At 32.9% G+C, this 15,744-nt stretch overlaps 1 protein-coding gene across 1 annotated transcript in view; it reads left to right on the top strand.

Annotated features, from left to right (window-relative positions):
* EPHA7 (EPH receptor A7) overlaps window positions 1–15,744 on the top strand; it is a 166,954-nt gene that overhangs the window by 127,435 nt on the left and 23,775 nt on the right. The window contains exons 6-9 of the mRNA XM_029224145.1: window positions 6,187–6,311; window positions 9,101–9,284; window positions 14,117–14,225; window positions 14,876–14,931. Of these exons, the coding sequence (XP_029079978.1) occupies window positions 6,187–6,311; window positions 9,101–9,284; window positions 14,117–14,225; window positions 14,876–14,931 (474 nt within the window). The remainder of the gene's footprint in view (window positions 1–6,186; window positions 6,312–9,100; window positions 9,285–14,116; window positions 14,226–14,875; window positions 14,932–15,744) is intronic.

Raw genomic sequence — 15,744 nt, 5'->3', positions numbered from 1 at the left:
TATTTATTTATTTATTTATTTATTTATTTATTTATTTATTTATTTATAGCAAACTGTAAGTTTCTATAGAAATGCCACCATGCCCTGCATCGAGTAAATGCCAAACAAACATTTGTTGAGTAGAACTGAGCTAGTAAAAAAGTATTAACTGTTGATTGAAAAGATAGGTGACATGTATGACTCAATATCAAGGGCTCCTTAACCCTGCTGGATTGTCATGTTCGATTATCATTTAGTTATTCCTCTGTGGGTAGGACTGGTGTGAATAGTACAGCTAGTTCTGGGCAGCTGCCTAATTTATACCTACTGTTTTTACAATATTCTATTCTATTTACATCGATAGTTACAATTACATTGTAATTCTATGAAAATGCAAATGCACCTGGAGTTACAAATTAACGGCCTCATCAATTCACATTTTAGTCAGTACTTAAGCAGAGATGAGCAGAAGTCCAGATATGTTTTTAGAACCAATTGCCACAGTGGCTTTCTCCACAACCTTCAGCTCTTTGCTCTTTAAAGCTCTTTACATAGACTTTCCAGGAAGTGCGAACTCCTATTGTAATTAATTAAACATCCAAACAATTGGTTACTAATCATCTGATGATGACAGAGGAAACTTTATTTTCAGAAAGATGTATTAGCAGATCATTTTTGCAAAGATGTTGTGACTGTTGCTTTAAAGAACAGCGCTGTCCTTAGTTGATCAAGTAGCAGAGTAGTGACGTTTGTTGTTCTGTGAGGAGTGTTATTACCCTACCGAAACGATATTGACTTTACTCACAATATATACTTGACTTGGCACCCCAATCACGATGCTTTCTTTTTCCTGCTTTGTCAGTTCAATATCATTCATTTTTTGTTACAGATCTTTCAGATCTTATTTTTTAGCTCTTATTCAAGTTGTCTTTTCAGTAATTGTTCTTAAATATATTTAGAAATCCATTCTGTGATATGTCATGTATTATATTGTGTATTTTACATTTTTGAATAAAACATCATCATTCTAATTGGTAGGTCATAGCTGGCAATGCAAAGAGCATAATTTAATTTTGAGAAAGATCAATTCATTTCCCACTGATTTTTTCAACTGCTTATTATAGAATGAGATTTATGTTTGTTTTAGCCACAAACCATCTTTCTCTCCAAACAAAAAAAATTTGACGGGTACGTATTGCAAATGGATTGCTCATAATTCCTGCAGACTCAATTGCCCTTAATCCCTGTGCTTTAATTTTTAGATAAAATTTTATATTTATTGTTCATGATATATTACTGACCCTTTTTTGTTCACAGCCAGTAAATTGAAGTTTAGTGAAATCACGTTAGAATTTTTTACTTATTCCTAAATACCCTAAAAATTGAATTGATGTTACATGATACTCCACTGGATCATGTATACTTTTGGTCTACTCTTTTGTTATTGGAATAAATTTACATGTGTTTTTATACGTTTGTCCTGTAGTGCAAAAATGAAACACCTATGGGGAAGAGTAAGAAAGCTAAAAGTTGTGTATTATAAAATCCTAAACTCCTAATAATACACACATTTGTTATTTCAAAGGATGACAAAAATGAACTCCATACTATAAAGCAGCAAAAGTGTTCGGTAAAAGTCTATTATTCTATAATTGTCAGATTTGCATTTGATTGTGTTCTAAAGATTTCTTCATTTTCACTTTTTGTATTTACCTAATGGAAACCTAACAAGTGTCAATAGATGTAACAATTTGAGGTGTGGTAAAAGGTCATTTCATACTTCTTGACCTATCTTTCCTGATTGTATTATTTAGAAATACAAACATTATTTTTCCACTCACCATTCTTTGTTGAAATTTAGTGGGAGAATTTGTGTAGTGAAAATAATGACTAGTATAAATAAATTACTTTTAAAATCCAAAATCAAATTCATGAACTTCATTGAAGTATTACCACCAAAAAAAAAAAAAAAATTCTTCCAGATGTATGATGGAGAGTTCTTTTTTATAAGGCATTGTGTTTTGAGTCTTAATCAAGATCAAAATTCCTTGATTCCATGTTATTTCAACATAAATTTCAACATATCACATTATTAAACTATCCTATCACTAACCTTTTTTCATAGACTTTGTTAAAATTCCAGTAAGTCTATTCTTTCTTTACTGTATGTATTAGTTTTCTATTGCTACCATGAATAGTTACCACAAAAACTTCAAAACAACACTAATTTCTTATCTCCCAGTTCTGTGGGTCAGAGGTCTGGGCATGGCGGGGCTCAGCTGGAGCCTCAATTGCCAGCCTCTTGGGCTGAAGTCAAGTTGTCAGATGGGCTGGGCTCTTATCTGGAGCCTCTAGGGAAGATCCACTTCCAACCTCATTGATGTCAGAATTCCAGGCCTTTGTGCTGGTAGCATTGAGGTCTCCATTTCTCTGCCTCTGTCACCTAGGGCATGTCTTTGATCCTTAAAAGCTGCCCCCATACCTTACGTTCCCCAAGTGACTCCTCCAGCAGTGGCGGGTTGATTCCTTCTCATGCTTCAGATCTCTCTGGCTTCACCTTTCGCAAAATCTGTCTAGCCCTGGCTGGAGAAATCTCTCTGCTCATAAGGACTGATGTGATTAGATTGGACCCGCTTGAAAAAGTCCAAGATAATATCTTTATTGTAAGGTCTATCACCTTAATTACATCTGCAGTGTCCCTTTTGCCTTGTAATGTTGCATATTCATTCATACATTCCAGAGATTAGAGTATGGAGTTTGGAGGGCCATTCGCTTACTATATTATGTTTTAAAATTGTCTTTTCCTCACTTTGTGCTAGGAAATGTTTCCATACATATAGGTAAGCTTAACATTTTGGAGGGCATAGGGTGAGGGGGAATGGAGCCCTTATGAGTACATTTCATCTTGTAACTTAAATATAATTTTTGTACTTGGATTTTAATTAAAAATTGATTAAGATCAAAACTCATGCATGAGTGCTTGAAGCTCAAAATCTCGAAAATGTTGACTGGTTCAGGTCTGTACATAAACCCACCATTCTTACTGATTATTTTTTAGTTCAGAGCCTCATACTAAACGATCCTAGCCCAAAATTTACATTTTAGCCTGTTATTTGACTTTTGCTTTTCTGTTGCATCAACTTTGTTTTTATACTGTTGAGATTTACCACTTTAAACCACAGAAACCATTTCTGTATTTCCTAAGATCGCCTTTCACTGTCATTTGTATAGACTCCAGATATGTCCCCAATAATTCTTGAAAATATTTAAGGGCAAAACGTTCCATCTGTTTCTTCAGTTGAAATTAATTTTTATATCAGAATGTTTCTAGAAACTTAGGTGAGAAATTAATCTGTTAATCACTTTTTAGAAACCCTACTACAAATTCATGTTTAAAAGCTTGCCTCTCTGAATTTGTTTTCTTACATTTTCCAGTGCAGGGAATTTACTATTGTCGGTTACTATTTATTAGCATCACATTAATTCCAATTACAAAAGATTTTATTTAACTTTGATAATTATGAAAATTATAAATGTCATAATACCTTATGGGTTGTTAAGTATGTATATAATTTAATTAGTTGTATGCATATTCTTTTCAAAATGAATTCAGATTGTAGCTAATTGAATATTTTGGTGTAAGAGCATATTCTTAGTGAAATTGTTACAGTGGGATTAATTTAGCAGATCAAATATATTAACCATAGAAATCAGTTTTTTAATATTTCTTTCAATTTTACTTTTATGTATAACTTCATCTGCAAATCATGACTGTTAGAATCTGATTAGCTTTAGAGATATTTTTGTTTATAAACTGTATATCTTATGAATTATATATTCTCTATGCCTGAGATATTGAAACTCAAGGGAAAATATTATCAATTTTTATGTACCAAAGTGTTGTATTTGAAGGACATAGGTAGGGAAAGATTTTTCCTATCATGCAATTTATCTATTCTCAAGGGCCATGTGCTAGTACTTCTGTTTCTGACTCTTTTAAACGTGTGGCTTGATACAGTATTAGCAAGGGATAAATTTTTAAAAATAAGAAATACACAGGAAATCAGGAGTATAGTCACTGACAGATATGGCTCTTTGTACAAAAGAGGGAAAATACATTGTAGAGTACTGCACTGCTAGTGTTGTGTTACAGGCTTCAAAATACTGTACATTTCAAATGTGTTTTTTGGCATCTTTCCCCCCATTTCCCAATTACCATCATTTTATTGGTAAAAGTTCTTTTTCCAGGATGAGATAATGAGTTTAATGTTAATGTGTAACTTGCAGAAATCATGTCTCATTTTACACTTAGATCTTGCTGCAACATATTAGAACTAAATGAGGTACATTTATACCCCAAGTCTCTGCCATATTTTGGAGGATTCAGTGTCTCGTCTCTCTCATCTTGCTGTTTAGGGATAGGAACAAAGCAAAGTGTTTTATAGTTTGACTTACACTGAAAATCACATTAAGCTATGTGTGTTGTTTAAAGAAGACCTAGAGATTGGCACCTAATAGTGCTCCCACCTATTTCCATTTAACCTGTTTCCAAATGGCACACCTCATGCCGTAAACCCTGATCGGAGACCCAGCAGCCTTACTGAGCAATTTATGTATTGACTAGTGCAGTATTCTCACCTGTGCTGCATTCTGTTTTCTACTAATTAAAATTAAAATACAGATTTTATGAATGGCGTTAAGTAAATTAGACTATTAGAGATTCCTGGCTAAGTAGAATCTCATCTCACCATTAGCTGGGGAATGTGTTTCCCAAGGCTGTGGCTTGGGGATGCAGCTTCTTAAACCACAGTTGGCTGAGATGCTAAAAATGTTATGGGTGGAGAGATAAATTACTTTAGAAACAAGTTCTTCTTCACTGCATATACCCAGGTTTTAAAAGTCGTGGCAAAAATAAGATTCCTTATTAGAAATTGGCTTCATTGGAAACATATCAGAAGCGCATTTAGTCTGTAAACACAGTCTGTTGAGTACTTCAGCTGCATGCCCCTAAAGGGAAAGTTGTTCCACTTAATCCGCCCTAGTTATGCTTTTGTTAGTAATCTGAGAGGAAATGGGAGTCATGCATCTTCCAGGTCCTTCCCTCAAAATCGTCAAGCTAGACAGCAGTGACAAATGTTTTTTCTAGATATTAATATAAGAAAATATTAAGAAGTAGAAGAAACAAAATAAAGCCAAAGGGATAAACATCAGAAGCTTGCTTCAACAGCTTTAGACCCATAAAATTGCTTTTCTGTCTGCAGGATTATTAACAATTTTGGACATCTGAAAATTAAATTAACAGCCTGAAAACATTTTACAGAATGAGATAGAGCATGATACATGAAACATAATGACCCCACTGAAATTCAGCCAAGCCAATGCAGCTACTCATTTAGACAGAGAAGATAACTAGTTAATCGTCACTGAACAAATTAGACAGAGCAAATCAGTTTGCTACATTCCACAGTCTTAGCTACCAAAAAGAGTATATGCCACTAATTAGGATGAAAGAACTCTAGCATGTTATTATCTGTATAGAGAGAGAAAGCAAAACTGTAGCTTGAATTGCTTCTATCAAAGCTTGAAGCCTAGCTTACGTAGGTATAAATTACACGTGGAAGAGTCTGTGTGTGTATGTGTGATCACGCACATATTTAAGTAACAGAAGCCTTAGCATTTTCTTGCACCTTAACCTAATGAAGTATGAAACACCCACACGCACACACATGCACAGACACACACGTGAAACATAAAAACATTTTTTTAAAGTTTGATTCCTTTAATTGAAAATGAAAGTAGCCATTTCATTTACTTTATCTGGCACAGTATTAAGTTATTTGTTTCTTGTAAAAAGTGTATTGCTGTTGCATGTGAAATAAATATTTGGACTTAGAAATCATATTTTGTAGCCTTAATTAGCATTCCTTTGCTTAATTGTCATTCTCAGCCCCATCATTTCCATTTTTCACTAACTTGAACAATGCTATCTTCTGCTGTTTGCACTTTAATTTAAATTTCTATTAAGGTTTATGAAGAGTAATAAGGTCCTGTTTGAATATTCATTAGCTTCTGAATTGTGAGCTATGAAAAGGTGCTTTCTTTTACCTTAATGAAACTGGCACAGCATGGGACTGATCAGTTGTGACATTTGATTTGAGGCATCCAGTGAATTTTCTCATTGTTTATTGACACATCTTGTCCAAACAGCTCCCTCGCAAGTGAGCGGAGTAATGAAGGAGAGAGTGCTGCAGCGGAGCGTGGAGCTTTCCTGGCAGGAACCGGAGCATCCCAATGGAGTCATCACCGAATATGAAATCAAGTATTACGAGAAAGTAAGTGCTAAGAACAGCTGAAATGTACAACCATGTACGACGCTCAGTGTGTCTTGTGTCATCCTACTGCACTGTCGACTAAAGCTGGCCATTGTAACAGCTATTTGGAGCTACTTCAAAATAGATAGTTAATTTTAGCCACTTTTAATAACCCTCTCCCTGAATCTCTGGTTCATTACTATAATGATAGTTTCTGTGTATTAAGTTTTTGTGTTACACAGATGAAAATATTCCACTAGTAGTATGCTTAGGTATTCAAGTTTTGATGTCCTAATGATTAGATGTAGGATGTTTAGTACCACAGAAACCACAGAACCCAATGTGGTATTTTTTTTTCCTTCTGTGTTTTTGAAAATGTTTCTTTTAGGGTGTCTGTTTGAGCCCTTGATGATTTATTTTATGTATGTGGTTTCGGTGATAATGACGTGGCCTCAAATAATTTTGTAATTTGAAAAAAAAAAAGAATATTTTCTGTAATAAATGTGTAGTGTTCTCCAAACTTCAGAGTCAGGTGATAATATTTCACTCCTTTAAATTCCTCCTGAAATTTATTTCATATATGTTATACTAATTATGTCTACTACTTCTTTATACCCTTCTCTCCATGAAAAAAATAGCATGGCTAAAACTCAAGTACTGCCCCTTTAATCCCCTATAAGGGCTAAATTTTAGTAAATAATGACATATCTCAGTGTATGAGTGCATTTATTTCTGACCCGTCTAGAGAAAGATAGACAGACAGACAGACACAACCCTGTTCACAAATTATTTTCTAGGCTCTACCTCTCAGAAAGACCTGATTCAAGGTTTGAAACATGGAAACTATTATTATTACTAATAGTAATAATAATAATGTGTTACTATTATTGACTTAATTAGCTGAAGTACTCTAATATACATAACCATTTAGACAGAATTTCAAAATGGAAACATAAAGCTTTGGAAATATTTGGGGACTGAATTGACTTGATTGAATCACTTAAATGCATACAGTGCCTTGGCAATAGACACTTTTTTTTCACTTTGATGGAAAAACAGATAGTTTAAGATTAGTTTCAACGTTCAGATTGAGTTTACAATATTTTTACTTATTATTTCCTTTATGAATGCGTAACTTCCATAGCCAAAGTTACATTGTAAATACCTCATTTTTGTACCAGAGAATACATTTCTTGTCTCATCAAATGTATTTTTAAGGGGATCCTTGTTTTTAGTGTTGGGTTTGTTATGTCTGTTTTCCAGTGAACTCTGACAGTTATAAGTCCTTTCTGAAATTTCATCAGATTTCAAAAGCAATGAAAAATACATTTTAAAAATATAAGTTAGGTGGTAAGTGAGAGTAAAGTTTCTTACAATGCAACACAATATTTTGCAAATCCTTGCTCTGGAATAAATTTGTTCAAATAGCTACTTTTCTATTTTACATGACAGAAACAGTGTATCTACATTCACTGAATTTTACAAATTACAAAAAAACTTACAAATAATACTATTGCTTTATAATGTATGTAAGCCTGTGATCTAATGTATATATCATTATGTCTTCTAATATCAGTTATGCCTAGTTCTTTTATTTGAGATAAATATATATTTATAATATCAACTCTCATTTTTATAAATGCTTATAATGAAGACAATTACAAGTCAGCTTCACTAAATCCAGTTTAAGTGTACATTTATTTACGCTTTTGCAAATATCATCGTGAAGGTAAATCAAACAACCAAACCAACATTTTCAGATTTCACTGAATAGTTTTATTTCTAGACACAGTTGAGCACAGGTATTTATTATTGAACAAGTAAGAACCCGTCTAGAATTGTATATTTTGATGAGTAGTTTTTATAGCATTTTTCATAAACAACACATTAGAAGCTTTAAATTTTTATTCATTTAACTATTGTTTTGATGGAGTGTTTTATATTCTTGATTTTTTAATTATTCCATTCTTAAGCTTATCATATGTAATATGATAAACACATTTTTAACCTCTACAAGCCTCAGTTTTCATATCTGAAAAATGGGGAAATTGAACTGAGATGTTTAAAATATTGCCAAATCATAAATTATATGACACTTTAAGTTTTATATTTAAGACATTAACTTTTATATTAATAGTTTTAACTTCAAATATTCCATCAAATGCTATTTTGTAAAAGTGGTTTTATTCTGCGAGAAATACATTTTTTTTTTAGCCACACTGTGCGGCATGCACAACCAGGGATCGAACCTGTGCCCCCTGCAGTGGAAGCACAGAGTCTTAACCACTGGACCGCCAGGGAAGTCCCCTGAAAAATGCAATTTTTAATGAAAACAATTGATATGTCACTATGCTGGTGGTATTAGCTAAGTTTCTTGATTTTATAGATTTCTTCATTTTTAGCCTGTGGCTTTTTGCTTGTTGAATAACATTCAGGAACAGTATTAAGAGAACCACATTATGAAGTGAAGACCTCTACTAAACTGTAGATTTTACAAGTGTACTTATGTTTTGGTCAAAAGAACATTTGATTATATTTATGGCTAAATAGTTCTTGCCACTGTGCCCTCTACCAAAAAAGCAAAGGCTCAAAACATCATAAATGTTTTTAAAAAATTATTTGTCTTTGAAATTTATAGAACAAAGGCATGTGCCTTATATTATCTGAGAAACAACTCAGTGTTCCAATATTCCACAGGGTACAATGTAGCCTTTATAAAAACAATGCAGCAAATTGAAATAAATTGCAAGAATTGGCTGTCAAATTGCCTGGTTGCAATCACAATTAAATATTCCCTGTATTGTTTCTAGGATCAAAGGGAACGGACCTACTCGACATTAAAAACCAAGTCCACTTCGGCCTCCATTAACAACCTGAAGCCAGGAACAGTGTATGTTTTCCAGATTCGGGCTTTTACTGCTGCTGGTTATGGAAATTACAGTCCCAGACTTGACGTTGCTACACTAGAGGAAGCTACAGGTAAAATGTTTGAAGGTAATTACCATCTTTGGTTTGGATTCTTATTCTCTATAACTCTGGCATATTTTTTTTCAGTACTGGGGGCGATGATTTAGTTCAAGATGATTTTTACTTTTAAAGGTGAATATATATGCATATGTATATATATATTCTTTGTAAAGGTTATTCAGAATAATAATTTAAAATTTGCAGTTTTGTTTTGTGATGTTATACCCTTGTGACTTAAATTAGTTTCTTTAATACAGACTGGGTTTATTTTGAAAAGATAAAGTCAGAAACAGAAGCAGGACTTGTTCAAATGTGTATTGATACAGACTGTTTTGATACACCCCAAAATGATCTTACTCTAGCTGTCAGTCAAAGCTGCCCCCAAAATGAAGCCAAATGAAGCCAGGAAAACCCCCAAATGAAGCCAGGATGTACACCAGGGTGGGCCAGAGAAAGGTGGTTTATAATAATCATGGTTAATTCAAGCTACTTACCTTTTAGCAATGATTTCAAAACTTGCCATTCAAGAAGAAGATCTTAGACCTTGTCATTCTTTTTATTTTTGTCATCTTTTTTCATTTTTATGAAATATTTCCAACATACTAAATGCCATATTTAAAGTATATGTGAAATATTAATAAGAATAATTAATTGAATATCTCTGTATCTACCACTCAGCTTAAAAATAGAACATTAGCAATATCTCGAATCCCCTTTATCACTTTGTGTTTTATAAGGCAGCATAGGAACATAACAAAAATACATGTGTCTATAGTGTATCACAAATAAGCAGATGTATCTTAGGATGCACGTCCCAGTCTATTGTCAGAGTGCAAGTTTAGAATAGCTTGAGTACCACTGCTGGTTGTTATTCAGCTAGGTTGAAGCCTCAGGGTGTGTTTCTGTGTTTTGGAAGTTTTTGATTTCTCTTGATATTACTCAGACTCAAGGTTCACCCAGCTGTTACCTCTTCCTCTCCTTACCAATCTAGTGTTCCTGTGGAATTCTACACAAATATTACTAAAAACTATTATATGATTTTCTTTTCTCAATTTTTAATAGAAAATTTTTAAATAAATTAAATCAATACAATTTTGATCAAAGAGTTATTTTGACTTCGGGAGAATATTTTTCTAGCTCTTTTAAAAGGTAGAATAAATTGGTAAATTTTTTTGCATTAGCTAATGCTTATTAAGTCTGCTAACAGTAGTCTTTTTTCAAAATATTTTGTTATATTTTTAAATTAAGCAGTAACTCTCAGAGCCTCAAATAATAAAACATATGTTGAAATAAATTTGAAATATAAATTGTTTATATAGAATTATTGACACAAAAGTCATCAATTGAAAAAGATTTCACATAATATGATGTGATAAACTTATTATCATTATTCTTTGTCATCTTTTTAAAATGGAGTGTGTAAGATTAAAACTGAGAATATCTAAGTTCAATGGCCCCCAAAAATTAGTGTTTTACACTAATATTTCAACATTTAAACATTTGAGTGGTCTTCTGTTAAATGTGTTGCAGTAGTTTTTCATTTAGACTGATCTCTTGATATTTTACTTTGTAATTTCTAATATAATAAAACAATTCAAAATATGTTTTCTTTCATATTCTAATGAATAGTTCAAACTTAAAGAACCATCAATCAGCTATACTTACCCAAGCATTCATTATCAGTTAAAAGTTTAGGTTTGAAAACTTTCCAAAATGAGTTTGTACATTTTCCTGACTTCGTAAATTAAGAATATTGGGTCAAACTATTATTTATTAGTGCTGAGGTTCATAGATGTTATTTTCATTATTTAAAAATGAAGTAACTAACCCTCAGAGAAATTGAGATGAAGTAGTAGAACATGAATGAGCACATGAAATTCACGTTAAAAATGAATTTTGCATTAGAAAGGATTTGGTGATTTTTTTTATCATCAGAATATTCTCCCCACTGGAAGGTAAAGTTGATGAAAGAACAATCCATATCTCTTTTTCTTACTTTAGTCTTGCCAGTGCCTAATATAGTGCTTGATGCATAGAAGGCAGTCAGTAAGTAAGCAAGAAATGAATACCTCACAGCCATCAAAAAAACAGATTATCAGGATCAGTTGGAGCTAGTAGACGTATTCCTGGTTTCACATTTCAGCTCTGCCATGTCCATTTGTGTGACTTTGGATGAGCTACTTCTCTGTGCTCATCCAAAAAAGTTGCTAGGATACCAGTACCCAACTCTCAGAGTAGTCTGAGGATTAAATAAGTTGATGTACACAAAGTGCCAAGTACAGTGCCTAGCACACAGACAGTCTTGAATGTCAGCTTTTCTTATTTAGGACAGCCATTCTCAAGCCTTTTGGTCATAGGAACCCTTACAAGCTATTAAAAACTATTGAAGATCCCCAAATAGACTTTGACTATTTGGGTTATATTTATTTATGTTCACCACTTTAGAAATTAAAACTGAGAAATTTTTAAAACACAAGTATACACAACACACATTTCATTAGCCATCAGAGTGATATTATCACCTGTCATGTAAGTTCTTGGGAAACTCAACTGTGCACTTGTAAGCATGTGAGAGTGAAAAAGGCAAATAACATTAAATGAAAATAGTGTTGACCTTGCAGATTCCCTGGAATGTTCCTGAGGAACCCTTAGGGTTTCCCAGACACCTTTTAAGAACTACTGATTTAGCACACGTTACTGTGCTAAGAATCTGGGATGTACAGAAACACATGACACATTTGATGCTCTCAGTTAGTGAAAGAGAGAAACTCGTACACAAGTTCTGACCGTACAATTGAGCACTGGTAGAGTGCATGGCCCAGTGCTATCAGAGTGTCAGGAAACAGTGATCCTCTGTGCTAGGAAGGAGGGCAAGAAGGAAGATGCCACCAAAGAGAAGTTACCTGAGCACTGTTTGGAAAGAGAACTCAGATTATTCCATTGCACATACATCCAAAAATCCACTTCTGCGCAGAGCCAACGCTACTGTTTTCACAATTTTTAAATCATGATGTAGTGATTATGACACATATAAATTACTTTTAAAATGTATTATCCATGAATTAGATGAAAATATGAACCATAAATTTTGACTATGTTAAGATAAAAGTGTGACCCTGAATATATATAAAAACATGTAAGTAAATATTCACATACTCTAATTCATCATTCACCTGAGTTCAGTTTTCTCATTGGAGATCTGTTTCTGAAGCTATGGGCAGAACAGAGCCTAAGACAAGCAAAAAATTAGACCCATGGGACAGACTGAATGAAAACAATTTCTACACATAACATGTTTAATTTTTTTCTTTCTCATGAACAAAACTACTCCATTCTTTTTCCTCTCTTAATATATATTAAAAGACAGATAAAAACAAAAACAACCAAACCAAGAAAAATACTTGAAGGCATCTTTTCTCTGTTTGATCATAATAGGCTGTAATTCAGAAATTAAAGCTGTAAAGTTGCTTTCTTTTTCTTCTTTTTCTTTTTCCCTTGTTTCATTCCCTCAGGGAACAAATCAGCAGGTGCTGAATTACGGAGTGTGTATAATACCTCTTTTCAGAAACCAATACACCAGAGCTATTTTTACTGTTTTTCAACGTAAGAACTATCTATAGTTAGCGTAGGTATACAAAATTAAGAGATGAGTTGTCAAAGGAGGGAGACGTAGATAAAGTAGAGAAAGGCCAATCAGAAAAATTTATGCTTCCTGTTGGGGCAAGACACACTCTGCCTACATAAAATTTACTGCTCTGGAGACTGAATCCCTTGCCACACCAAGAAGGAGTAGTATTTTCCATCCTACCTTAAAGATTACAGCTGTTGATTTTTTCAGAAATAAGCAAACTATATTAGTTTGATATTATATAATTATCAATTTGCAACTGGATCAGCGATTGGAATATATATTTTCACTGTGTTGCATTCTTTTGATTATTTTATGAAGTCTATACTGGTATTGAAAATATAATGCTCTGGGGAAAATGTGACACTTGTGAATTGCCAGATAAGTAAAACTTCACTAATTTGGAAAAATCCAAGTGAGAAGGCCGTGTGACTCAATGAAGAATCAGAATCAGAGGCTGCTTTAAAGGACAAGTAAACATACACTGTTCCCAAAGAGACTCTCAGGAAGGTTCAGCTGGGCTTGCCTTAATAAGCGTAGAAGAATCACTTAGCATTGTACAGGAAGCGACTACAATTAGATAATACAAAAATGTTTTTTACAGTGCTTGCAGAAAGTTGGCTCTTTCATAAATAGCCTAGCTCTTAAACTCTCAAATGTGTATATTGCCTACTTTGTCAAATTAATACCAGTAATTCTGTTCGTTTTCCTTAATTAAGGTGGATTATAAATTCATAATGATTTACTATGATTACATGATGATTTTTATTCTATATTGATGATATGAGAGATGAATCATTTAAGGTGCTTTGAAAAATGCTGAGAGTATGTATTTGGGTTCCTTTTTTATAGGAAAACAGACACAGAAGGATCAAATACCTCACTGAGGGAAAAATAGGGATTTAATAGCAATTGTAGATGAAAGATCTTTATCTCTTGATTTATAACTAAGTTTCCAACAATTAAGCAGGGGATAGCCATTCAATAAGGCATTTTGTAGGGATCTTTTCTAGCTGAAGAATATAAAATAGATGAAAGTATTGTCCTTACCACTTATTTAAAATGCAAAAATAAATGTTTATTTAAATTTGTTACAATAGAATGCATTTAAATTAAAGGTGAATTTAATAGCATAGCTGTCTTGTTTATAAGATTTTGTTTAACCTCAAGTGCTTGCAAGATATTGAGTGTTTTATTGAGCCTTTTTTTTTTTTTTTTTTTCTGTTTATAGCTACGGCAGTCTCCAGTGAACAGAACCCTGTTATTATAATTGCTGTGGTTGCAGTGGCCGGGACCATCATTTTGGTGTTCATGGTCTTTGGATTCATCATTGGAAGAAGGTAGAAGACAAAATTTGTTCTAATCTCTAACATAAAATGTGTTGATTTTTCAGAATTATGTCAGCCTATTACTTATTGTTTAGTTTAGAATGTTAAATAGTAAATGCAGACATTTGTTGTCTCATATGAAACATTGAAGGTCAATAAATTTCCATTCTCCCAAGGTCAGAATGTAGTGTGAGCTTGATCACTGGCTTTAGTTTAAGAGGAATGAGTATTGTAATTTCTATTGGGTGACTTTTTATTAGCTATTTTCAGAGTTAGATTTTTGTAATAAATAGAGAAGACACCTGGGGAAAGATTTACTCTTTTAGTTAATGGTTTGTGGAAACCATTTAAAATCTGTTGTTGTTGTTGTTTTTTCAGGAAAAAATATAAGCAAATATTCACTCATTGATAAGTCTAAATCTATGAAATATGTCCCTTCCACAATGTCTCACACAAAGACTTTATATTCTCTGCTTTTTTTAAATCATGTGAATTGCTATATTATTATTGAGTTCAGAACTATGGACAGAAAGTTTATGTATTTTGTTTATAGCTCTAACTAGCATGTTGTTAAGTAATTAAGGTATATGATACTGGATTTTAAATATATAAAGTGAGATTATTGGTTGAGAATAATCATCAAAAATCTGATTTTTTTCCAGGCACTGTGGTTATAGCAAAGCTGACCAAGAAGGGGATGAAGAGCTTTACTTTCATTGTAAGTGTTTGGCTGTTCTTTATTATTATTTACCCCAATTAATACAGAAACCTGAAAAAAAAAATACAGAAACCTGGTTGTTAATATTGGCATGAATAAATTCCTAATGCATCAGGCTTGAAAATATATCATGAGCTCAAAATGTTACTTTAAAACATTTGAACAAGATATGCAGAAAGAAGATCATATGATGTGAATTTTTTTAAAAATATATTCAGACGTGTAATCTCTCATAAGAAATTTTAATATAACTGCAAGGATATTCAGTAGCTTTTATGTCACAATTGTTCTTTTTGCAAACTTTGCCCAAGTGTTTCATATCATTCTAATAATTATTCATTAAATGTTGCATGTGCCCATGTTGTAGCTCAGGAATTCATTTCAAGTTAGAAGGTAGGCCCTTTTTTTTCTACCCAATGAGTGATGATATAATGAAAGACTAAGCTAAGGAGCCTCTTTCTCTCCATCTACTGTAAAATGTCCATCACAGATGATATTTCAAGGGACGTAAATAGTATAATAATAGGATTCAATCCTCTGATGTTTTCCTGTGGATCTGGGCTACCTGATTCTTAAAAGTTCATTTTAGAAATAATATCAGAAGAAAGCTCAGGGAACCAAAGAAAATAGATGCCCGACTGCATTAATCTTATCATTGTTGCATGTGGATGGCAAGTGAAAAACTGAGAGCCATGCAAGTAAATGTTGACTTCTTGCAGTCAAAGTAAAATCCCAACAGGGAAATGATTTTAGCTCTGATAATTGATGATGCTCTTATCCAAACCCATTATTCCTATTTTTAATCCTTAAAAA

The sequence above is a fragment of the Monodon monoceros genome, unplaced genomic scaffold (assembly GCF_005190385.1).
Source record: "Monodon monoceros isolate NGI ecotype Baffin Bay Population unplaced genomic scaffold, NGI_Narwhal_1 Super_Scaffold_15, whole genome shotgun sequence".
NCBI classification, from domain to species: domain Eukaryota; kingdom Metazoa; phylum Chordata; class Mammalia; order Artiodactyla; family Monodontidae; genus Monodon; species Monodon monoceros.
The sequence above is the reverse complement of the archived record's forward strand: the minus strand, read 5'-3'. Positions and strand labels throughout refer to the sequence as shown.